At 45.6% G+C, this 26,688-nt stretch overlaps 1 protein-coding gene across 3 annotated transcripts in view; it reads left to right on the top strand.

The window, feature by feature from the left end:
• Positions 1 to 26,688, top strand: part of ZSWIM8 (zinc finger SWIM-type containing 8) — a 279,884-nt gene that overhangs the window by 106,397 nt on the left and 146,799 nt on the right. For 2 of the 3 annotated variants that reach the window (XM_056530641.1, XM_056530640.1), the window contains exon 1: positions 13,708 to 15,069. The exons of the other annotated variant lie outside the window; for it this stretch is intronic. In XM_056530641.1, coding sequence (XP_056386616.1) covers positions 14,892 to 15,069 — 178 coding nt within the window. In that variant the 5' untranslated portion in view covers positions 13,708 to 14,891. Of the gene's footprint in view, positions 1 to 13,707; positions 15,070 to 26,688 lie in introns of those variants that run through there. 3 annotated transcript variants of the gene reach the window in all.

Genomic DNA, 26,688 nt, shown 5'->3' with positions numbered 1-26,688 from the left:
CAAATCAGATTAACAGGACCAAAAGTTAAATGCAATGTTCACACAGGAACTTCAGGTATGGGCACGCCATATTTGTGCCTCATGAGCATCCAGCCACTCTGCAGCCGCCACAGAGGTGTCAAACATATGGGTAGTTCCTAAGGCGACCACCAGGAGTCGTGCAGGGTATAGCATGGAGTATATAACATTCAGTGCAGCAGGTGTCTCGATATCCACATATTTGGCCCGCCTCTTTTGAACTTCAGCCGAAAGATCGGGGAAGATAGAAATATGACTGCCATCAATAGTAAGCGAATCCATGTCCCTATCTTTGCGCAGGATGATATCTCTGTCTTTAAAGTGCAGGATACAGATGAGGACAGCTAGGGGTGGGGCTCCAGGAGGAAGAGGACAAGTCGACAGTGAAGAGAGGTGACAAAGTCTCTTTTCCAAATGTATTAAGGAGCCAATTCTCAAAGTACTCCCCAGGGTCACGACCCTCAGCCCTTTCAGGGACACCTACCAGGCGCATATTGTTCCGCCGCAGGCAGTTTTCAATATCATCAGATTTAGCGGCTAGTGCAAATTAGTAATGACACAATGCATATATCTCTTGAGTGGAGGAACTTGATCCTCCAGATCCCCCACTCTTTCTTCAACCGCACTAAACCTCTCGGAAACCTTTTGCATATCATTGCGGATAAGGTTAATATCCTCACGTAACCATCCTAGCAACATTTTAACATCTGTAGCCCTTGGAGACAGCCAAAAAGATATCTTTCAGGGTAGGCTCAGCAGTAGCAGTTTGAGGCAGTGAGGCACCTAAAGCAGCAGACACCACACAAGCAGAGGAGGGGTTAATGGTAATAGGAATTTGTGCAGCCACGGCTTTCACTGCCCCAGCATATGAGACACCAGGGTGAGGCTCAGCAGGGTCTGTAGAAAAGGGGGCAGCAGTGGTAGAGGAGTCCCCAGTATAGGCAGAGGATGATCCAGTATGCAGGGGGTTAACCCCAGACTGGCCTGTGGTTTCATGGCACTCAGTCCCGCTCAGCACAGTAGAGGAGACCTCCTCTGCAGAAGAGACCGGGGGCCCCAGCCAGCCCCATCAGTCTCCTCCTCAGTCCAATGATCTGCCTGGGCCCGCTCTGGCTGATCAGTAACTCGTGGGAACCAATGCATGCGCTCGGCAACTCCTGCCACCTTCACACAAAAGATAGCACCGGCTCCCCCAGCATCTCGGCCTCACCGTCCTCCTGCACCCGCTGTGTCCTGGTATTGCGCCTCCGCCTGGCCATTCTGCTGTGATGCTCCGGACACCTTCAGGAAGAAGTAGGTAGCAGATATGGAGATATTTTAGGCCAGATGCCCAGGATATAAGCAGGATGCCCAGCGGAGCTCCGGACCGTGCGACCGCTCACATGCCGCGCTAAGCCACTAGCTGAGCGCTTCTACTCATTCGTTCAAGCGACTGGTTTGGGTTACAGCACCCAGACCTCAGAACGATCAAAACCTTTGACATGCCATTATTTTATTAAAAGTAATCAGAACATATAGTCTTAAAAACAGAATATGTATTCATGTTTGATTTTAATTATAAAAAAAATACAGGTGATACAAAATTTAGGGGAAAAAAAAAATCACTAAAAATGTTAAAAACTGTTTAATATTTAATTAATATAAAAAACTTAATTTTAACAATTTCCTGACGACATTCCCTTTAAGCAGTTTTAGTAAGTTCGGTCATTAGCATGCCGTTTTGTTAATGCTAAGTCAGAGGTTTAAGTTAGTCATTAAAAAAAAACTCATTACGGGCACAAAGTAGCTTTTATAGATAAAATAACAATTGAAGTCCATTATAAAACATTCTATATACATGCAAATGGCTCAGTATGTAATCATGAATAGAAAGCTTCCATGGAGATTCCTCTATAGCTTGCTAGAGACCCTAGGTGACATAGGAATAATAATTCACGTCAAGATTTGCTCCTTTTTTATTTCACACTCAAGAAAAATAATAATAATACCATATATTAGTTTCTTTACAAAGATTATGTGATGCTTGTACCTCAAGCTAAAGCTTTAATATTACAGTTTTAAATACCTCAGGATCTAGTCATGGTTCCTGAAGGATCTGCTTCAATTCAGGGGTATACGGAACACCCATACAGAATTAAAATGGGGCCCCTCCATGTGCTGGTTCACATTACCATACCCCCAAGCTGGGACAAGAGGGCTCTGCACTTGTTTGCCTTCCCCTCACATCTGTTCTTGTAGAGAAGGATGGCATGACGTTAGGAAAGATGACCCCTTTCATTGTTTGTTAATGCGGGGCTTGTGGACAGGGAGGACCCTCCACAAGCTCACACAATGCATAGAAAAGGGGCCAACTTGACCTGGACCCGGTTCATGGAGTAAATACCAACCAGGCAACTGTATGGATGTTGCGGTTAATACGCCTATGCCACCATGACTGTCAAATTGGAAATCCAATGACACTTTAGTAATAAATTCTAAAATTGTTGAAAAATTGTATGTTAGTTGTGACTTCCATTTAAGCAACACTGATCTCAGGTTAGTAATAGCAAATTTCGTTATAACTTACCATATATGCCGGCGTATAAGAAGACTTGGCGTATAAGACGACCCCCAACTTTTACAGTTAAAATATAGAGTTTGGGATATACTCGCCATATAAGACTACCCCTCCTACCGCGATGTACGGTACCTTGTATTTCCCCCCACATTAGGTAGGCATCATGTTCCCCCACATTAGGTAGGCAGTATAGTTCCCCCCACATTAGGTAGGCAGTATAGTTCCCCCCACATTAAGTTGGCAGTTCCCCCACATTAGGTTGCCAGTTCCCCCACATTAGGTTGCCAGTTCCCCCACATTAGATTGCCAATTCCCCCACATTAGATTGCCAGCTCCCCCACATTAGATTGCCAGCTCCCCCACATTAGGTCGGGAGTTACCCCACATTAGGTCAGCAGTTACCCCACATTTGTAGGCAGCTTCCTCCACATTTGTAGGCAGCTCCCCCCACGTTAGGTCAGCAGTTCCCCCACAATATTAGGCAGCTCCCCCCACATTTGTAGGCAATTTCCCCACATTAGGTCAGCATTTCCCCCACAATAGTAGGCAGTTCCCCCACAATAGTAGGCAGCTCCCCCCACATTTGTAGGCAGCTCCCCCCCACAATAGTAGACAGCTCCCCCCACATTTTTAGGCAGCTCCCCCCACATTAGGTCAGAAGTTCCCCCACAATAGTAGGCAGCTCCCCCACATTTGTAGGCAGCTCCCCCCACAATAGTAGGCAGCTCCCCCCACATTTGTAGGCAGCTCCCCCAACATTTGTAGGCAACTCCCCCCACATTAGGTCAGCAGTTCCCCCACAATAGTAGGCAGCTCCCCCCACAATAGTAGGCAGCTCCCCCCACAATAGTAGGCAGCTCCCCCCACATTAGGTCAGCAGTTCCCCCACAATAGTAGGCAGCTCCCTCCAACAGACATACAGCTTCCAGCCATATACAGTGTATGGCTGCAGGCTGTATGTCTGTACTGGTCTGCCCCCACAGTGTTCCAATCACCGCTCCTCCGGCCCGGGTCACCATCTACTGCTATGGCCTATGGACCATAGCAGTAGGTGCCGGGACCCGGGAGCGGTGACCGAATCACTTAAGATAGCACGGCCGGTCACTCACCAGGCCCCGGTCGGTGCGTCCTCCTGGTCCTGCACTCCTCTGCCTCTATGGTTGTAGGCACGTGACGTCACTGATGTCCCGTGCGTACAACCATAGAGACGGAGGACCGGACCGCAGGAGGACGCCGGGGAATGGTAAGTGACCGGCGGACATGCTTATGTCCCGAAAAGATTTTTCGGGACACAGGGATGTCTGGCATAGGAATACCTATGATTAGCTGCCCGGGCCGACTCCCGTGTGAGGCAGCAGGCGGGGGCCGGCCAGAGCAGCTAAAAACTAATACTGTATATTAAAAACCAGGGGGCCTTCAGCTGTTGTAAAACTGCAACTCCCAGCATGCCCCGACAGCCTTTGCTGTGCTTGGAGTTGTAGTTTCACAACAGCTGGAGGCACCCTGGTTTTTAGTATACAGTATTAGTTTTTACTTGCTCTGGCAGGCCCCCGCCTGCAGCCAGACACGGGAGGCGGCCCGGGCAGATAATCAGAAGTTTTCCTATCCCGGACCTCAATACCCGGCGTATAAGACGACCCCCGACTTTTCAGAAGAAAATTCGGGGTTAAAAAGTCGTCTTATACGCCGGGATATACGGTAGGTATTACAGTATTATTAATATTGCTTAGGCTGTACCATATTTCCAGGCTTCTTTAGTGCTGTACATTAGCACAATGTTAGCCATGTTTTTCAGTCCCGCACATAGCATATAGGTTCAACAAATGGACTGAGCTAAGCCGCAATTAAAGGGGTACTCTGGTGGAAAACTTTTTTCTTTTTTTATTAACTGGTGCCAGAAAGTTAAACAGATTTATAAATTACTTCTATTAAAAAATCTTAATCCTTCCAGTATTTATTAGCTGCTGAACACTACAGCAGAAATTCTTATCTTTTTGAAACACCGTGTTGTCTGCTGACATCATGAGCACAGTGCTCTCTGCTGACATCTCTGTCCATTTTAGGAACTGTCCAGAGCAGCATATGTTTGCTATGGGGATTTTCTCCTACTTTGGACAGTTCCTAAAATGGACAGAGATGTCAGCAGAGAGCACTGTGCTCATGATGTCAGCAGACAGCTCTGTGTTTCAAACGGAAAATAATTTCCACTGTAGTATTCAGCAGCTAATATGTAGTGGAAGGATTAAGATTTTTTAATAGAAGTAATTTACAAATCTGTTTAACTTTCTGGCACCAGTGGATTATGATTTAAAAAAAAAAAAAAGTTTTTCACTGGAGTACCCCTTTAAACTAAATTTGGCCCACTTAAGTTACTAGGCCTGTAAGCAACATGTTGAGCGTTGAGCTAAACTACATATGTACAGACGAAGAAAACCTCAAATGTTATGTGAATGGAGCCTTAAAATAAATGTAAGAATTTCTGCATTTTCTCTTTATCAGTCGTCATCATAGTCTGGCTCAGAAGCTACATGTGTTGTCTTGTGGGTCTTTTTCTTGCAGCTACTGACACCTCAACTCCATGACAAACACGTGTCTAAGATTTAGGGAAACATTCTTGGTGCTAAAACTGTCCCAGTAGGCAACCCATTTGCACTGATAAAAGAACTTTGACGACACTGCTTTGTCATTATTTAATGGTCACTGCTATGCGGCTGGCATCATTTTTTAGATATTGCTGATAGTTGGGCATAAACGCGTATACGGTTTTGCTGCTGTAGTGATGAACCGCAGAGTAACTAATATGTGGCCTTAGTGTGAAGTCTACAATGAGGATCACAAACTGGAAGAATTTATTCCTATTGTCATTTTGAAAAGCACTGTTTAAAAAGTCTTTGTATAGAAACCAGGCAAGCTTGTAGATGAACGTAGATTCCTTAAAGGGGTTCTCGGGTGCTTAGACATCTTATCCCCTATCCAAAGGATAGGGGATAAGATGCCTGATCGTGGGAGTCCCGCCTCTGGGGACCCCCGTGATCTTGCACGCGGCACCCCGTTTGTAATCAGTCCCCCCCACGGGGGTGGCGGCGTGTGATGTCACGCCTCCGCCCCCGTGTGACCTCACGCTCCGCCCCTCAATGCAAGTCTATGGGAGGGGGCGTGACGTCCGCCGGTAATCAGACCCAGAGCGAACACGCTCCGGGGACTGAATGCAAACGGGGGGCCGCGTGCAAGATCACGGGAGTCCCCAGCGGCGGGACACCCGCCATCAGGCATCTTATCCCCTATCCTTTGGATAGGGGATAAGATGTCTAAGCACCGGAGTACCCCTTTAACAAACTCTGATCAAATCAAACAACAACATTCAAGCTAAGGTCCTGTAACAATAAAATCTGGTTTATGTTCTGCAGAATTTTAGCTATCAACCTATGTTGATAGGTTGTGCCATCTCTCAATAATGATTTGTTTTTTTAACAACAGAAAAAGTCTTTAAAAGGGTACTCCACCGCTAAACATCTTATCCCTATGCAAAGGCGACACACACCAGTCATCCGGTGCAAGGATCGAACTCTGCTCCGTGCCGGATAACGGGCGATCACAGCAGTTACGCCCCCTCCATTCATGTCTATGGCAGGAGGCTTGACGGCTATGTACTAGCTGTCACGCCCCCTCCCATAGATATGAATGGATCGGGCATATTGTGACGTCATGAACACAGACGTTCCCAGCTTCTGTGTTCAGGACGCCACGGTGCCAACCCAGAGATTGCAGGGGTCCCAGTGGCCCGACCCCCTGCAATTTGACATCATATCTATCTAGGGACAGAGTACCCCTTTCCCTGTCGTCCCTCCGCAGCACAATGTGGGGTTTCTCCGCCCCTGTGAGCTAAATAGGACCAGGATTTTTTTATGAAAATTAAAACCACAGGCACCTTCCCCCCTTTGGCTATAAAATGCCCCTCTTACACCAGGACACTGAATTTTTTTCTGTCCCGATGTGTGCATGAACGCTCCTGAGGCTGTCCCTTTTTCCACAATTTCACCTGTTATATTTTCTTTCTTTTCAGGCAGACAATCCTGTGCAGGGGCTCCTATGTGAATCGCCATCTTGCCGGAGTCCAGAAATCGCAAGTCCGGAGTTCGCTTGTGCGTCACTTCCGGTGAAGTCACTGGAAGTTTTTTTTCTTCGGGCCACGGCTGTAGTAGGAATTGGAGGCTTGCAGGAGAGATATGTTTCTCCCTGCACTCAGGTTTTTTTTCTTTTCTGTTTACAACAATTGTATGTGTTGTTAGATTAGTTTTTCTATATATCTTTAGTTTTGGTTCCGTGATGCGGAAGTGGGCGGAGCTTAGGGTTTTGACACAAATCTAGCATCTATTTCAACCCTCCTTTATCTGTCTCTTTGAGTCTGTACTACTTTTGTGGTTTATTCTGTATGCTTGCATTTTTTGCTAGTCTACTATTTGATTTTGAAAGTTTGTCATCTCTATTAATGTGTCTATTTCAAAGGTCCTATTACGTTTTTTGCCTTTATACTTGATAATAGATTTTTTATATAATATCTCCTTAGATGTCCTCTATGGAATCCGGAGGGTCTGGCGGATGTAGAGAGCAACATGGAAAGTCTGACCATAAGCGTAGACATTTAGAATGTACAACTTGTAAAGTACCCCTGCCGGATGGATGTGATTATCCTATTGGCTCTGCTTGTTGTCCCAGACTACCACCCAATCGAGAACCATCCATGCAAGACATGTTTGTTTGGGTTAAGGAGTTTGTTTTTGGGTCTATTAAAGAGTTAAAGGATTCATTGGCTGTTGCCCTTCCTGCAAGTAAGAGGCCTAGACAGGGTGAGACTCCCACTATAGTTCATTCTGACAAGGAGTTTAGAGTAGTGGATGAGACAAAATCATCCACTTCAGAAGATGAAGAGGTCCAGGGAAAGACTTATTTTCCTGCTAAGAAATCTCTAAGATTTATTAAAGCTGTTCAGATCAGGGGGAAGCTCCTTCCGCTTCAAAAGGACCTAGGGTCTTTTCTGTGGACGATACGCTCCTGGAACTTATGAAGTCTGAGTGAGTCAATCCTGAAAAAGCTCCAGTTTTGAACAGACGCTTTAAAACACTTCACCCTTTGGAATAGTCCAAGTCTAAAGAGTGGATCAACTCTCCTAAGGTAGATTTTGTGATTTCAAAACTTTCCAAGAGAACCATTATTCCATCTGATGACGGTTCAAGTTTAAAGGATCCTGTGGATCGCCATATTGAGGTGACTTGGAGACGGTCATATACTACAGCCTCCAGTGAAAGTGCTCTAGGTTGTGCTTCTTTTGAGGTAATTAAAGCTATGGAAGCCTGGCTTTCTAGAGTACAAGATGACATTGATTCGGGCATTAGGAGGGAAAAGATTCTCTAAGTACATCAACTTGGGGATGGACTATCTTTGTGATGCGAACCGTCAACAAGTGAAGTTGTCTGCCCGTAATATGTCCCTCTCCTCTGCTGCTAGAAGAGCCCTCTGGCTAAGACCCTGGCCTGGAGATAACCAATCCAAGTACATTCTGTGTAACCTGGAATATAGTCCTGATAAATTATTTTGCCTGAGTTGGACTCTATTATGGAGGAAGAATCTCCCCTTGTCTGATAGATCCTTTTGAGGGCATTACAATCAGCCAAGACGTGACCATTCTCTACAGAGATCCAGACATAATAGAAATTCTGGATGTGGCAGAGAATCAGGATCTGCGAGAAGATGTTCCTCCAGAGCCAGAAATACCAAGAAGCCAGAATTCTGACTCAGACAGCATGCCGGTAGGCGTCCGTCTTCATTACTTTCTCCTGGCCTGGCAGAGCTTAATAAAGGATTTTTGAGTTCTAAACATCATAAGGAGAGGTTTCTGACATCTTCCATTCTCAAATCCCCAAAGCAGGTTTTCTTGGAGCAGTCAATACTAGATCTTGCAGCTGTAGAACCCGTTCCTCTAGCCAAGAAAGGCAAAGGAGTGTACTCTCCTGTATTTCTTGTGCCCAAGCCGGGAGGGAAATGGAGACTAATAATAGATCTCAGATATCTGAACAGATTTATTGTAAAGAAAAAGCTTTGCATGGGAATAATATGATCTGTCAAGTTGATTCTACAGAGAGATGACTATATGGCGACCTTGGATCTCAAGGACACATACTTCTATATACCCATTTTCCAGAACCACAGAAAATTCCTGCAGATTGCAGCCAGATTTACATCAGGGGAGTTCTTCACCATCTCCAATTTTGTGTTCTTTCTTTTGGGACCCCAACCACCCCATTTATCTTTATAAAGGTGGTCTCTTCCATGATGGTTGTCCTCAGGATTCAGGGAATCAGAATAATACCCTATTTAGATGACTAGCTTATACTAGCCAAGTCACAGGAGGAACTCCATCTTCACACCAGCCTGACTCTAGATTTACTTCACAGGCTAGGATGGGTGATAAATTTAGAAAAATCTAATCTAACCCCAGATAAGGTAAAGACCTTCCTGGGATTCTGCCTAGATTCCCACAACATGAAGATTTATCTATCTCCAGCAAGGAAGAACAGGATATCCAAGGGATATCAATTTCTTCGGGTTCCTTTCAAGGTATCTTTGAGTACACTAAGGAGATTTTTAGGTATCCTATCCTCCTCAGCAGAAGCTGTCCCATGGGCACTTTGGCACAATACCACTACAAGCAGAGATTCTACAAGCCTGGGACAGAAGGATTTCCTCCCTAGACTCTCTTCACAGACTCTCTCCCTCTGTTTGCAGATCCCTGAGTTTGTGAGCTGTTCCCCAAGACAGGATGTCGCTTCTGGAACCACACTGGTTAATCTTGACAACAGAAGCCTCAGGCTCCAGTTGGGGAGCCCATCTGCTGGTAAGAAAGGCGGCTGCGGCTCCAATATTAAGGAGCTAAGAGCGATCTACTATGCGCTTCTTCATTTCGCACCCCTTCTCCTGGGAGAAGCTGTCAAGGTGAGAACAGACAACATGTCAGTAGTTTATCATCTCTGGGGTCTCTCAGAAATAGATCTGAAGGCCACAAGAGCCAATCGAGAGATAGACAAATTCTGCTCCCTTTTTCCGGCAGACAATCGATCTTGGATAAATGCCATGACAATTCCTTGGAGATTCAACCTGGCTTACATTTTTCCGCCAACTTACCCAGGGTATTGTTGAAGATCAGACAGGATCAGGCCTCAGTGATTGCGATCATTCCATTGTGGCTCAAGTGATCTTGGTTCTCCCAGCTCATTCAGATAAGCAGAGGAATTTATTGGAGACTTTCCCCCAAGCAGAACCTGGTGTCTCAGGGCCCACAGCTCTGCTACAACCTCAGAACATTCAACCTAACAGCATGGAGGTTGATAGGTCCTATTTGAAGTCTAAAGAGTGGATCAACTCTCCTAAGGCAGATTTTGCGAGGGTTTTCAGACCATATACTTAAGACGTTTTCTCACTCTAGGAGTGAGGCGACTTACAGGACTTACGCCAGAATTAGAAGAATTTTTCACAGATGGTGTGCTGCCAAGAAGAATTCTGGAGTTCTTACAAGATGGATTTGACAAGGGACTTTCTCCCAACTCTATCAAAGTACAGTTAGCAGCATTTTCAGCACCTCACCATAGACGCCTCACTCAAGAGGCGGTGGTCAAATCCTTCATTAAGGCCATTACTAGAATTTGTCCAAGATCTGTGAATCCTGTTGCTCCATGGGATTTGGCGTTAGTCCTGCAACAACTTTGTGCTCAACCCTTTGAACCCTTAGAAGTTGCGGAACTTAGGTTCCTCACTTGTTGGCTGTTACTACTGCTAAGAGGGTTAGTGAACTTCAGGCTTTGGCTTCAGTTAACCCATATACATTTTTTTTTTGCCTGGGAAGGTCCTTCTGAGATTTCTTCCCTCTTTTTTGCCTAAAGTTGCCTCTTTTGTAAACATTAATCAAGTGATTTCTCTTCCAGAGTTTTCTCCTGAGTCTGATTCTTCCCAGAAGGATTTTGCTACCCTAGACCTGGTAAGATGCTTAAAGATTTATTTGGAAAGAACTAAACCCTTTCAGAAATCTGAAAATCGTATCTTATTTTACACCTAGGTTACTCTTCTAAAGGATTGACTGCTCCAGAGTTCACTAGAGCACACTCCACGAGGTCTATTTCAGCCTCTTGGGCAGAACGTAATTCTGCACCTCTGGAACATATTTGCCAGTCTGCAACCTGGAATACACCGTTAACTTTTTTGAAACACTATAGAGTTGACACATTTTTGACTTGTGAAACTATTTTCGCTAAGACCATTCTAGAGAGAGCCCTCCCTAGGGGTTATACATGCTAAATCCTCACATTGTGCTGCTGAGAGACGACAGGGAAGACTACATTTTGTTAATTTGTTTTCCCTTAGTCTCCACAGCAGCACAAGCTTTCCTCTATTTATACTTACCTTTACTTTATAATTTACTCACTGTCCTGGTGTAAGGGGGGGGGGGGTGCCTGTGGGTTTGATTAATTTTTGTTAAAAAATCCCAGTCCTATTTAGCTCAGGATGCTGGATGTGGGATGCTGACGTATGCTGTGGCAGAGAGCAGTGGGTGCCATTCATTTTGATGCACTAAAGCTCAATTTGAGCTATATTTGCTGTTTTCATTGGACTCCAGCAAAAATCGGAGCGGGGATAAGTAGCTAAACGCAGGTGGTTTGACCTCTGGCACCCTGTGATCTCCAGAATGGGACCCTGCTTTCAGTGAGGAGGGCATGCTACAGACAGCATGTACTCCATTCATTTCTATGGGCGTGCCGAAAAGACCTGAGTACTCGGGTATCATCGGTGCTCCCATAGAAATTAACGGAGTGTGTGCAGTCTACCAGTAGACGATACATGGTCCTCACTTAGAGAACCAGGGTCTCATCCTGCGATTGGACCCCCTGCGATCAGCTACTAATACCCTATCCTGTGGATAGGAGATAATTAGCGTATATGGCCTGAATGGAGTATGGCACCCGCTGCTCTTCACCACTGTATATTTTGGATACCTGACGGAAAGTTAAAACACATTATGAACCTAGCCTAATATACACTTTATTTAGTGGAACCATAACACCAAGCTTTTAGCAGCCCTATGAAGGCTTGTTTCTATGTGCAGGGTCCAGTCATGACCCTTATGAGGGGAAGACCTTTTCTAACATGTAAGGGTATTTACGTGAGTGTTTTCCAAACAGTGTGCCTCCAGCTGTTGCAAAACTACAACGGTTGCCACCTTTCTTGCAAAAAAATACCGGCCTGCTAATTTTCATAATTAATTATATATGCGTGACATCACAGGGTACACATATGCAGGAAAAATGTTGTCCTATTCTGACCCCTAACTTTTCTTTATTTCTCCTTATACGGGCCTGTATGGGGGCTCATTTTTTTCACCCCGATCGGTAGTTTTGAATAGTACTATTTTTGTTTTGAAACTTTTTTTTTAAAGAGCAGCTCCCACCATCCTTTTTTTTCTGTCCCTGCCTATTGCCAATCTATCCCTAACCCCTTTTCTGCCTTAAATTTTTTTTTTTATAATCTTAGAAATGCCTTTCTATCTGCCTGGTAGTGTGCTCACTTACCAAGCAGACTTTCCCAGCAGGCACAACGTTACTGATGCCTGCTAGGGGAGCTGACTTCCACCCTTAGTTCACCTATACAGGGTGCCTCCAGCTGTTTCACCTCTACAACTCCCAGCTTGCCCTGACAACAACTGGAAGCACCCTGTGTTGAAGACAATATCTTTGTTACGGCTGTGCAACCCGCTCCCCCCCACCCCAAAAGAGACATACCCAAGTTCAGGTATGGAGTGCAGGACTTAGTCAGCAGCGGCGCGTGTATGCAGGGAGGCGGGGCTGGCATGCGAGCCAATGCGCGCATCCTCTGTTCTCGGCGCTCGCTCCCGCCTGTCTGATTGAGTGAGCACAGCCTGAATGAAGTAGGACCGATTGCCCGGCCGGCATCGGTCCGAATTCAGCCGTGATGTCACGCCAGGCTTCAGCCAACCACTAGGAGGGAGACCCCTAAAGGCCGGTTTTCACATGTAAAATAAACTATTTTAATAAAAAAAATAATGAAACTATATTGGAGATATGTTGTAGTACATAAGTCCTACAACATATTAAAAAAAAAAAAAAAGTAGGTGACAGAGCCCATTTAATTAAATTCTGGAGTTGCAGTTAGTTACTAACTACAACTCCCAGCATTCCCTGATACAGCCTGTGGCTCAGTAGCTGCCCTAAATGAAAACTACAACTCCCAGCATGTTGAACTATATAGTAGTATATAGTACAGGTCAGTGTTTCCCAAGCAGGGGTGCCTCCAGCTGTTGCAAAACTACAACTCCCAGCATGCCCTGATACAGCCTGTGGCTCAGTAGCTGCCCTAAATGAAAACTACAATTTCCAGCATGTCGAACTATATAGTACAGGTCAGTGTTTCCCAAGCAGGGGTGCCTCCAGCTGTTGCAAAACTACAACTCCCAGTATGCCCTGATACAGCCTGTGGCTCGGTAGCTGCCCTAAATGAAAACTACAACTCCCAGCATGTTGAACTATATAGTAGTATATAGTAAAGGTCAGTGTTTCCCAAGCAGGGGTGGCTCCAGCTGTTGCAAAGCTACAACTTCTTTGCATGCCCTGATACAGCCTGTGGCTCAGTAGCTGCCCTAAATGAAAACTACAACTCCGAGCATGTTGAACTATATAGTAGTATATAGTACAGATCAGTGTTTCCCAAGAAGGGTGCCTCCAGCTGTTGCAAAACTACAACTCCCGGCATGCTGTGAGTTGTAGTTTTGCAACAGCTGGAGGTGCTCTGGTTGGGGAACACTGGAATAGTATTCGATGCAACATTCCGGGAGTTGGAGGATTGGTTGGATAAATACCGACCATTACAGTATACCGGCAATATAATACCTGCAGGGTGGCCAAAATACTGGCTGTGCCGGTAAAATACCGGGCAGGTGGCAACCCCACTCCCAGCATGCCTGAACAGGGACACTGTTAGGAAACCACTGACCCACACTGACAGCCTGCGAGTCCGCCTGACACCATAGAGCGCAGCCTGAGGTCCAGACTGTCACTTCCTCTCCTCGGTTCCTCCACACACTGGCTCTCGCCGGTGAAGGAAGCCGGAAGCGGCAGGGCGGAAACTGGGATCAGCTGATCGAGCTGTCCCCAGGTAGTGCCGGGGAGAGGAAGCCGAGGCTGGCTGGCAGGCTGGTGGGGAAGGGCAGCTGACTGGCTGTAGAAAGCGTCTGACGAGGAGCGCTGTACACCAAGGTGCACCAACAGAGTGGAGGGAGGCGCACAGGCCCTGCACCACCTCTCTCCCGGCACAGGGGGGCAGTCTCGTCAGTGCAGGGCTGAGCTGTAGGGGGGCTTTTGTTCAATCCGAGGAGCTGATACATCCCCTCAGGGGGCCCTGACATCGTCCTCCTCAGCCCAGGCTGCTGCCATTACATCCCCCTGTTCCTTCACACCAGAGGCCGGCAGAGATAGGACACAAAGGAAGCCGAGGAGAACAAAGAGCGGACAGGGAAGGCTCCCAGAGAGGGCATCGGGGACCCTGGTGACAGCAGTGACAGCTCATGGGCACCAAGTAACCTGAGGAGCTGCAGGATCTGGAAGGCGCATTCTCTTGCACACAACCATCCACTCACTGACACCTTCTGGATCCCAAAACTATAGATTTTACTAAGATGTGAAATTGTTGCTTTTTCGGAGGAAAGGAGACAATAGTTGCCATTGTCTGGAGCTTTGTTGACGTTTCTGCTGCTTCCAGCCATCGTGCAGTGTAAATATTATTGTTCAGGAAGTTGGAGTAGCCTTCAGTGTAACCTTTGTAACATGCAGCTCCTGGATCATAAGGGAGCAGACTCCACAATGCATCTTCTGCTCCGGCTGGGGGATCACCCTGATCTTTGTCTGGAGGCTGTAGTGTCATTGAAGTGATATATATATATATATATATATATATATGTCAGCAGAGTAGATTGAGCACAGTGCATATCTGATAGGGGAAGGTCTGGGGAATTTGAAAAGCACAAGAGTACAGTAATATAAACTTTCATAGAAGTGATGGATTTTTATAAGAGAATTTCTATTAAGGATGTGGTAATTTCTTAAAGGAAAGTTACGTCCATCAAACACAGCAGGACTGCAATCCAATATATTTTTATGACATTGAATTTTGCACCTGTCCTTTTTTTCCCCTCCTGACTCCTTCCCCCCCGTTTGTTGTGACATCCACAAGTCCCTTCCAGCCTTGACCATTGGATGTAATGGAACTCATGTTTGCAGAGTGGGAGGACGGTGAGAGATTTTCTTTTGAGGACTCGGACCGCTTTGAGGAAGACTCCTTATGTTCTTTTATCTCAGAGGCAGAAAGCCTCTGCCAGAACTGGAGAGGATGGCGCAAACAGTCAGCAGGGCCCAACTCCCCCACAGTGAAGATGAAAGGTGAGTCCTGTACTTCAGTCTTATTGTAAAGCGCCATCCGGTGGCCTGTGTGTATAGAAAAAAAAAGTAATTGTTACCTATAGCAACCAATCAAAGCCAAACTTTTATTCTTCTAAGGCAGGTCTGTAAATAAAAGAAGTGATTTGATTGGTTAGCATGGGCAACATTGACTCTTTGTTGACCAGTGTTTGGGCCCAGTATATCTTCCGATTTTCCTATCTTCTGACTTCTTGAAATGGGATTTTTGAACATGAAGAGTAGTGACAGTGAGTTTTTAGGTATTTAATATGGATTTCTTTTGTTTTATTATTATGTTTTATTTATATGAACTGACGCCATTGGCTGTTGTTTTTTTTTTAGCTCTATGATTATTGTCAGTGTTATAAAATGTATAGTATTTAAAATAATATAATTTTTTTTTCTTTTCTTCTCAATGTTATCTTACTTTGCATTGACAGCCATGAAAAAGTTTTCAGGATTATTTGTAAACCTTAATGAAAACCAAGGGTTCTCTACCTTTTTGTAGTTGGGAATTTTTTACAGTAAGTACAGTAAGACAATAGAACTCTGCCCCACAATGCTGTAATGTAACCATTGGTACATTGAACTACTTTACCAAGGGCCTGGATGCCTTTCTAGAAAAATATATTATTACAAGTTATATGACCAAAAGGAATAGGATCCAGCTCCCAAAAAAGTATTAAAAGTCCAAAGTTTAATTCACATGTTTAAAAATTAGGGTGAAAAACCAAAATAGGATAAAAGCATAGCAGAAACGCCTTGGCGTTTCTGCTATGCTTTTATTCTATTTTGGGTTTTCACCCTAATTTTTAAACATGTGAATCAAACTTTGGTCTTTTAATTCTTTTTTGGGAGCTGGATCCTGTTCCTTTTGGTCAAGCATCTGTTCACACCAAGAACGCGGTTGGATGTCAAATCCGTAGTTCCTTCATACATCTGAAGTCCCTCCTCATTTAAAGTGTCTACATGATGGTGAGCTGGTTCTCTTTTTTTCACATTGTCTTTTTTGGTTATTACAAGTTATAGTTACTAATGTTCTGGTGGTGGTTCAGGGACATATTATTCGGACATATTTGAAGTTAGAAAGGATTTTTTCCCCCTAGTATGGGGCAATTTGCATCCACCTCTCTTCCTCTGGATCAACACAGTAATGTTATAGTTAGGACATGATGAACTTGTTTTTAGTTCTTTCAACCATATATTCTTTTTTCCAAAAATAGTTCAAACAAACTTGTTCTTACCCCCTTTCCACAAAATCACATACATGTATGGGATTGTGATGCACTTGCCCCTTTCTGCTCTTTTCATGTCACACGAATTTAGTTTGAATTATGGATCATTTCACTGGCTGTACTAGAGAAGAAGCTGAATGGTCAAGTGTTTATTTTTATTTTTTTTTTCTCTTCGAATGCCCTACATTAAAGGAGTTGGCATTTCAGGCATATTCCAGTAGTTTGGTTTGTCCGCTGGACAGCTCCTAAACTGTTTGGGTGTCCACCCTCTAAGGTCAATTCAACAGGTCCTCTTTTCAAAGTCCATCACCAATAAGATTTATGTAAGCAATGGGAAGGGCAGTGCCCCCTGTTCTTGCTGTTGGTTAGGCCCTATTGACCACTCCTTTATGATCCACCAATTAAAGAAAATGTAAAAGTGACATATAAAAGCCATGCCTCCTTTTTCCCTACAAATATGAAAGTGTGGTAGACTAAGGGTCCGATAAATGTGGCTTTCAGCAATTCTGGGTAACTGTTTTGATAAATACACCCCATTATATACAAACTATTGCCTCAATACTCTAAAATCGAGCAAGATCTTGTAATAGGGATTGTTCTATAAAATGTAGCACAATGACACAGTCTCTATCACCTAGTACTGTGTGCACTTGTTGCAGTGCTAGTGAAGATCATGAAATGCTGCAGAATATCTCTGGCCTGCTGGAAGGTCTTGTCTTATACGTATTGATTGGCACTTCTGATGTGACGGAATGATAGTGCTAAATGCATCTCACCACGTGGCCTTAAATAGCACCAATGTTTTTATGCCTAGACTTTGTATTTGATAAAAGATCGAAAGATGCAATAGCTCATGATGAAATATGTTACTGATGAAAGATGTATAAGGTAAACATGACAGGAGACTGTAGACTTTGTGTCTGCAACAAAGAATCGGCACAGAATTGCGCACCTAAAAAGCATAATGGGGGAGATTTATCAAACCTGTCCAGAGAAAAAGTTGCTGAGTTGCCCATAGCAACCAATCAGATCACTTTTTTCATTTTATGAAAGGCTTCTGAAAAATGAAAGAAGCGATCTGATTGGTTGCTATGGGCAACTGGGCAACTTTTCTCCCCCATCGACTTTTGCATTTACACTGTTGACCATGCCGAATCAGGAATGTAAGAAGTTAATAGTTTGGACAATTCCATACGCAGAGATACCAGAATTTTTTTTTTTTTATTAATTTTTTTTAATTTGAAGAATGGGATAAGGGAGTAATTCGAATTTGTATTGGGAATGTGGGGGGGGGGGGGGGGGATGATTATTTTTTTTTCTTCACTTTGCCATGCCACCTACTCTGCACTTGCCATGTGCTTAGTTCAAAAGCAACTGTCATGCTGTGGCCAGGCTTGCAGTACAGGGTAGGGTGGTGGGGGCAGCACAGAAGAGAGATTGAAGGCTGGGGTATGATCTGAGCAGGGTAGACGTGTATGCAGCACAGAGCTCCCTCTGCTGTGTGTAGATGCTGCCCAGGAAGTGATCCTCTGACCTTCCGCTACCTACCTCCCACAGCAACCTGCGTACACAACAATCCTGAATCCAGGTGAGTCTGTTAGGGAGAGATTGGGGGGGGGGGGGGTTAGAGGGGGCAGAGTAGTCTGTAAGGGGAGACAGAGGGGTGTGAAGTGGACAGATTGGCCTGTTAGTGGAAGACAGAGGTACAGTGTGTAGCAGTATTATTCAGGGGCACAATGTTAGGCAGTATTGTATTCAGAGGTACAGTGTGCAGCAGTATTATATTAAGGGGCACAGTGTATGACAGGATTGTAGTAAGGGCACAGTATATGGTAGTATTATATTCAAGGCACAATATATGACAGTATTATATTCAGGGGCACAGTCTCTGGCAGTATTCAGCAGAACAGTATGTGACAGTATTGTCTTTATGGCAGTGGTTCTCAACCTTTTTGGCAACTGTACCCCCAAAGGCTGAAAGTATGTCCACGGGTACCCCTCAAAAGGCGTGTGCTTACCTTTATACTAATGCAATACTTAATCCCCTTGTGCCATTATTCTCCTCATCCAGTGGCGTAGCTAGAAACCACAGAACCACAGGGCCCCAATGCAAAAAAAATTGCCTCAGGGCCCCCTACCCCAGACTGGGAACAAAAATAGGCCCGGGCATTTTAGAATAATGTCCTTTTTTTGGGGGGGGGGGGGGGGGGGTAAGACTGCTGGGACCTCCATCGATCACTATGGTTCAAGTGGCTCTCCAGCTGTTGCAAAGCTACAACTCCCATTATAGTTTTGCAACAGCTGTAGAGCCACAGATTGGGGGACAGTTTAACCCATCATTACAGCAGAACTTACACGTGACTCCAGCGGTGATGGAACATGGTGAGGAAAATACACAATGATATCAGTGGCCTGAGTGATGTCTTCTCTGTTGTCTTTCCTTTTCTTCATCTTTTCTTCATCTGGTCCAGATGTCAGCTTCATCTTCTCTGCAGAGTCTGATGTTCACTGGTTCCTCACCTTAGCAGATCCTCATCCTCTATGAAGACAATAATTATAAAACCCTGTCACATATTGTACCCCCTGAATATAATACTGCCACACACTGTACTCACTGATTATAATACTGCCACACACTGTACTCACTGATTATAATACTGCCATCCTTGGTCTCCTTTAGCTCCCCCCCCCCTGCACCCCATCCATGGTCTCCTTTAGCTCCCCCCCCCCCCTGTACTCCATCCTTGGTCTCCTTTAGCTCCCCCCCCCCCTGCACCCCATCCTTGGTCTCCTCAGCTCCCCCCCCTTCACCCCATCCTTGGTCTCCTCAGCAGCCCATCCTTGGTCTCCTCAGCACCCCCCCTGCACCCCTTCCTTGGTCTCCTCAGCACCTCACCCTGTACCCCATCCATAGTCTCCTCACCCCCCCTGCACCTCAACCTTGGTCTCCTCAGCTCCCTACCCCCCTGCACCCCATCCTTGGTCTCCTCAGCCCCCCACACACGCATGCTACATACATATACCCCCCCCCCCCCCACACACACACACACATGCTACATACATATACCCCCCACACACACACACACACACACACGCACGCTGCATACGTATACACCCCCCTGCGTGCCTGTGCAGCGCCCATTAACTCCCACCAGCCCCTGGCCTGTCCGGCCCTTTTTTAAAGGGCCCGTGCCCTTCATAAAAGGTGTTATAATAAAAAAAAAAATGTGCTGGCAGTGACAGGCCCAGGCCCTCGGGCAGTGCCAGAATTCCCGACCTGCTGCAGCAGCACATTGTGTGCCCCGCGGGCCCCCCTGCCTATGAGGCCCAGTCGCCATGGTGACCATTGTGACTGTAGTTATGCCACTGCCCCTTCCCTCTGATCCCCTTTTGCCATTATTCCCCCCCTTCATTTTAATGCCCTTGTGCCATTATTATCCAATATGGCAAAAGTGAATCAGGGAGGGGGGAATAATGGCACAAGGGGATCAGAGAAAGGGAGAAATTATGGCAAAAGGGGATAAAGATGGAGGGGGGGGGGTAGTGATAATGGCAAAAGGGGATCAGAGGGAGAGGGGAATAATGGCACAAGGGGATAAAGATGGAGGAGGGTATAATCATTACCCCCCACCGTAATGCCTCTGTGCCAGAATTCCCCCCGCCCTCTGATCCCCTTTTGCCTTTATACCTCTATCCCCCTCCATCTTAGTGCCCTTGTGCCATTATTTCTCTCCCCCCACCCATTCCCCCTCTGATCCCCCTGGGCTAATAAATATATAACCTCGCTCCCTCCCTCCTGTACACTTGGTTTTTATTTTTACATTACCGGCCTTGTTAGGGTACCACTCCCAGAGTCCCGTTCCCAGAGTCCCATTCGGCGCTGCACAGAAAAGTGATGTCCTCCTGCGCAGTGCGGCACCTCTGTGCGACGCCAGGGGACATCACACGTCTCCCCAGCAACCACGCAGCTCTCATAAAGTAGCCGCTGCTGGGGCATTATAGTGCTGCCACGATACTTTACTGAGAGTTGCCGTTGTTATTCCCCGCAATGCGCTGAAAAATACTGGCCAATGCATGGCCGGTATTTGTCAGCACATTGTGTATCCCCGCACAACCAGGGTCAAACCCCTAGGGGTACGCGTACCGCCGGTTGAGAACCCCTGCTTTAGGTGCACAGTATAGCAGCGTAACAGTGTTAGCTTAGCAGTATTATATTCCGGACAGTGGCTGGCAGTGTTATATTAAGAGAGACTGTGTGTAGCAGTATTCAGCAGAACAGTGTATGGATGTAGTATATTCAGATGTGCAGTGTTTAGAGCTGTTTTTTTAGGGAGAACAGTGTAAGCTACTATGAGGAGCTTGTCTTGGTATAGAGGTGAGGATCTGCAGAGGTTAACATCTGAAGATGTCCGGGCAACAAACGTTACAGAGGAGAGAAACAAGTCATTGTGGTCTGGACCAAAACAAAAGGAAAATAAACTATTGCAGAGAAGACGTCACATGTAAGTCACTGTCATTGTGTGTTCTGTGTCCCATCAGTGCATTAGTCAGATCTTTAGCATTGATGGGTAAAACAACAACTCCAAACATACTCTTAGCATTGCTCAGGTCGGGGATTTGTAATTTCACATTGCAAGAACCTCTGCATGCCCCAACCGGAAGTTGGTATATTTGATTAATAAAGTAGAAGTACTTTTCCCTGGCACACTACACCACAGGCGTCGTTCACGTCAAGTAGGCAATCTGTTGTTAAAAATTCTAATCCTTCCCCCTGATTCTTATAAAAGGTGCATAGGAATATTGTGTAATTGCCGACAGAGAAGCCAAGGCATTTGAGGGAACTGCGGTGGTGTTTAAATCCACGATCATCAAATTATCTTACATGTTGCGCATACTTTGCAATGCATGTAGTAAAATTGTTTACACCTGTGCCAAGTACAGGCCTTGGTCTGGCCTTAGAAACAATTGGCAGCCCACAATTACAGTTAAATGATGACCATCGGGGTGATCTCTGATGTCTGTCATTACCAGCAGGTATCAGTCGCAGATAGCTGTACGTCATCGGTTCGAACTCCTTGTATCATGGGGACGACCTGCAGAAGTAACAAAGGGCATTACATTACATGGTGAGAAGGCCCAGGAAGATGGCTGCCTGACAGGGATGTAGTCCTCTTCTCCCCCAGCAGCACAATGTGGGGCACAGTGTTCAGCTTATCCTAATGTGCCTGAACACTGCTTCCTGTCGCTAAGCACAGCGCATGCTGAATCGGCGTGTTGCTTGTCTGCTGGCACACCAACTGTTGTATTAAAGTGGGTAGTTTCAGGCACAATCTGAGACTGCTGTGTTTAAGGCTGACCAAAACCTAGGAACCTGGCACCTGGGATGTGTTGAGCCCTGTATTCCTGCATGCAATTGCAGTCCCAGGTGAAGTCATGCATTCAAGGGACGATGCTTTCCCTCGGGTGATATATGGCCCAGGTGGTGCTTGAATCTTTTATGGCAGCGTAGTTTACAGATGTGTTCCTGGAAGAATTATTAAGAAGTGAGAATGTACATTTCTTGTTAAATTGCTTAGAGAAATCTGAGAAAACTTTAGATTCTAGACCAAAACTGTTCTTTCTATTGCTGACAGAATTATTTGCAGAATAAAGGTAAAGAAACTTCTGTCCTAATATTAATAATTTAAACCTTACCTGTCATTATCTTATATTAGATTGTCATGTGTAAGGGTGACATAGATTGGGATGTCATAAATATTGCCTTGTCATAAATTAAAAACGATAAATAATTTGCACTGTTAAATCTTGCAAAAAAAAAAAAAAAGCAGTTTATGAATTGGATTTATTTGTATCAAATGCTCTTTTGTCTAGTTACCGTATATACTCGAGTATAAAAAAGAAATAAAAAAAACTTCAGGTATACCAGTGGGGGGGGGGGGGGGGGGGGGGATGGTCCGTGTCGTCCATCATCACCTATCTACACTGCAGTGTCCGACTTCCAGTGGGGAGGGTGAGCCATCCATCTTGACCGGGAGGCCCTCTTGTCCGCTCCAAGCCGGCCCCGGACTAGTGACGCTGCATTAATGCCGCCGTGCAGGGACGCCCCTGACATCTGCTGCGCACGGACGTCCCTGCGCGGCAGCATTAATGCGGCGTCACTAGTCCGGGGCCGGCTTGGATCGGAGAAGAGGGCCTCCCGGTCAAGATGGATGGCCTGGACCGGCTCACCCCCCCTACTGGAAGTCGATGGTCTCTGCAGCATAGATGGGCGATGATGGACAGCTGCTAGGCAACAGGGAAGGACCCAGAGAGCTATAACTGGGGGAGGTGAGTAGACAAGAGAGGGGGATGAGGGGGTGGGGTCTGTATTAGGGATCGACTGATTATCGGTATGGCCGATATTATCGGCCGATAATCACGATTTTGGGCATTATCGGCAATTACCTTGCCGATAAGCAGATAATGCCCCGCACCGCGACAAACCCCCCCCCCCCCCCCGACCCGCCGCACCGCGACCGCCTCCCCCCCCGACCCACCGTACCCACGCGTTGCACCGTAGTGCTGGGCGGTATACCGATATGAACCGGATACCGTTTTTTTTTTCTCCCACGGTATGGATTTTTGCCTATACCGGTCGGGCCCCTCCCCCACCCTCCGAGTCAATAAGAAAAATTAAACTTACCCGTAATGAGGGTGGTCCGGGCCATCCATCCTTCCTGTAGTGTCCGGCGGCATTCCGGGTGGAGGGTGAACCGGTCCGGGCTGTCCTTCTCCGAGGGTCATCTTCTCCACTCCGGGCAGGCTCTGGCCTAGTACGCTGCATAGACTCCGTGACGTCAGGTGCGTCGCTGCACACGGGCGTCACTGCGCAGCGGCGTCTATGCTGCGTTACTAGGCCGGAGCCTGCCCGGAGTGGAGAAGATGACCCCCGGAGAAGAAGGACAGCCTGGACCGGTTCACTCTCCACCCGGAATGCCGCCGGACACTTTTTGTTGGATCTGACGGGTACGCTTTAAAGGGGTATTCCACTGGAAAACATATTTTCTTTTAAATCAACTGGTGCCAGAAAGTTAAACAGATTTGTAAATTACTTCTATTTAAAAATCTTAATCCTTCCAGTACTTATCAGCTGCTGTGTACTACAGAGGAAGTTCTTTTCTTTTTGAATTTCCTTTCTGTCTGACCACAAGTGTTCTCTGCTGACATCTCTGTCCATGTCAGAGAGTTTTGCTATGGGGATTTGCTTCTACTCTGGACAGTTCCTAAAATGGACAGATGTGTCAGCAGAGAGCACTGTGGTCAGGCAGAAAGGAAATTCAAAAAGAAAAGAGCTTCCTGTATAGAATACAGCAGATGATAAGTACTGGAAGGATTAAGATTTTTAAATAGAAGCAATTTACAAATCTGTTTAATTTTCTGGCACCAGTTGATAAAAAAAATAAAAAATAAATAAAAGTTTTCCAGCGGACTACCCCTTTATTCGTGAGATTTTTCTATCCGGTTCCTATTAATATACTCCCCATGACAGATAATGTGAGCCTATACACTGGAAAACTGGAGATCAAAATTAAAGAGCAATTTATGAACACTTGATTTTTTCAGAAATAATGTAATCTACATTGATCATCATTTGAAGGATTTTTTTGTAAGGGGTACACCAGGCCTATAGAACAGTGTTTTACAGAACAACCAAAGTATATCAACATAAAACATATATTTTTCAAAAAACGTGATGATCTTAATCAGAGACCGTCACCAATTTGTAGAAAGTGTACAACCGGCCTTTGCTTTGAATGACTTCAGCACATCTGCGACCCCCACAGGACATCACTAGTCTCTCACACTGCTCTGATGGGATTTTTGTCCACTCTTCTTCCAGTCTCCTTCACAGTTCTGTGACTGTTGTGGGTTTCTTGGCCTTAACTTTGTCACCGAGAATTTTCCAGAAGTTTTCTATTGGGTTTAGATCAGGACTCTGGGCGGCCATTTCATTGTTTGTGTTTTCAGTTTCAAGGAACTGCTTTACCCGTTTTGCTGTGTGACTGGGGGCTATGTCCTGCATGAAAATTGCTGCTGATTTAGTGATGAACTCAAGGAAGGAACCATGTGTTGTTGAAGAAGGTTCTGATACACACTGGCATTCACTCTGCCATGTAGCTGTATGAGAGGTCCAACTCCTGCTGCAGAAAACATTCCCCAAACCATGACACTTCCTCTTCCACCTGTCACTGACTTCTTTACACTTTGTGCTTTGGTCTCTGCAGAGTGGGCTTTCAGTCCAAATGCTCTTAAACATCGCGACACTGTACGACGAGAAAGATCTTTACCCTGTTCAGTTCTGAACTGACGAGCAATTCCAGCTGCAGTGTTGAAACGATTATCCATGGAGATTCTCCGCATGATCCTGTCCTCTCTTGCATTTGTCTTTTGAGGGTGACCAGCCTTCTTGGGGGACTTGAATGAGTTTGTGATGTTTTAAAGATGCAATATTATAGAAATCACAGACTTGGAACGACCAACTTCTGTTGCTATGGCTGATAGGGTCACCCCTTTGGCCTTCATCTGGACAACCTGCTGCCGGAGGGTTTCAGTCACTTTGGAACGGCACACCATTTTGGCAAAGTCAGTGAAAACTAGAACGTTTCAAGTAAAATAGGGTTTGTCCGATCATTAAGGAAATTAGCACCAGTTGCAACCTGCAAGTTATTGCTGTTAATCTGAGATCCCCCGCTCTGCCCACCTTTGGAAGTCCAGACAGAGCATGGGAAAGATGGCTGCGGGGGCCGCTGGTAAGTGATCTTCACTGCTGCCTTCTAGGAGTTTCACAACTACAACTCCCAGCATGCCCAGACAGCCTTTGGCTGTCTGGGCTTGCTGGGAGTTGTAGTTTTGCAACATCTGGAGGGCCACAGTTGGGAGACCACTTTGCAGTGGTCTCCAAACTGTGCCCTTCCAGATGTTGCAAAACTACAACTCTCCACATACCCAGACAGTCCAGGCATGCTGGGAGTTGTAGTTCTGTAACATCTGGCCCTTTAGATGTTGCGGAACTGCAACTCCCAGCATACTGAGACTGTCCACGCATGCTGAGAGTTGTAGTTCTGCAACATCTAAAGGGCCAGATGTTACAGAACTACAACTCCCAGCATGCGTAGTCAGTCTTGGCATGCTGGGAGTTGTAGTTTTGCAACCTCTGGAAGGGCACAGTTTGGAGTCCACTATATAGTAGCTGAGTGTTGTAGTTCTGCAATATCTGGCTCTTCAGATGTTGCAGAACTACAACTTCCAGCATGCCTGGGTAGTCTGGGCATGCTTGCAATTGAATGTATTTATTTATTTTTTGACACAAGAGAACCCTGGTAAGTCTGGGACCAATTAACAATATATCCACAATAACCCTGCAAACCTAGGTCCAGGGCACTAAGGTCCCATTGAGGGACTGCCATAAAACTTAGCTTTTATTATGATATCATAATTAAAACTGGTGAATTAGTGTTTATTAAAATTAGCGTCTGTCCTGTGTGTAAGGCTAATAGTGATGACCACTGGTCATACTAAAATAAGGCAAGCTGTCTCCTGTAAGTCTATTAATAAGTGGGGCCTACAGGCTCTTCCGCCTTTATTAGTATTCAACAATTGAGTGGTGCCTATATATGAGCACCACCCACTAGATAGGAATCCTCTACTTCATTCATAAAGGCGTGCAAATGAGTGGTGTTACTGGCTATTAATATTCACTTATCGTGGGGCCTACAGGCTCTTCCACCTCCAAAAAAGTATATACAAATGAGTAGTGCTGCAGACTAACACCTCTAAGTGTGAGTGTCACCCTCAGGCGATTGCCACTCACTGTGCGTGGGGCCTACAGGCTCTTCCACCGAGATGATTGTAACCCACTCTCTTATTGTGATAGGCAGGACCATTTTTATATACTTTTTTGGAGGTGGAAGAGCCTGTAGGCCCCACGATAAGTGAATATGAATAGACTCTCTCCTAGGACTGTATCCACCTTTTCCAGCCCACCGGAGCACGTGAAAGCTGAACTAATTTATGCAGGAAAAGTCATCAACTGCCGAGCCGAGAAGTTCGTGACGAATCGAATTTACTGTAAGTTCGCTCATCTCTAATTTTAATCTTATTGCCCCGCAGAATAAAGAAAACATGTATTTTTTACCGTAAATTGTACGGCGTGAAAACAAAACCTTCCAAAATTTGAAAAATTGCGGTTTTCTTTTCAATTTCCCCGCACAAATAGTATTTTTTTGGTTGCGCCATACATTTTATGGTAAAATGAGTGATGTCATTAGGAAGGCCAACTGGTCGCGCAAAAAACAAGCCCTCATACGTAAGCCCTCATACGAAAAAG

Source organism: Hyla sarda, chromosome 7 (genome assembly GCF_029499605.1).
Source record: "Hyla sarda isolate aHylSar1 chromosome 7, aHylSar1.hap1, whole genome shotgun sequence".
NCBI classification, from domain to species: Eukaryota; Metazoa; Chordata; class Amphibia; order Anura; family Hylidae; genus Hyla; species Hyla sarda.
This window is presented reverse-complemented; position numbering and strand designations above follow the sequence as displayed.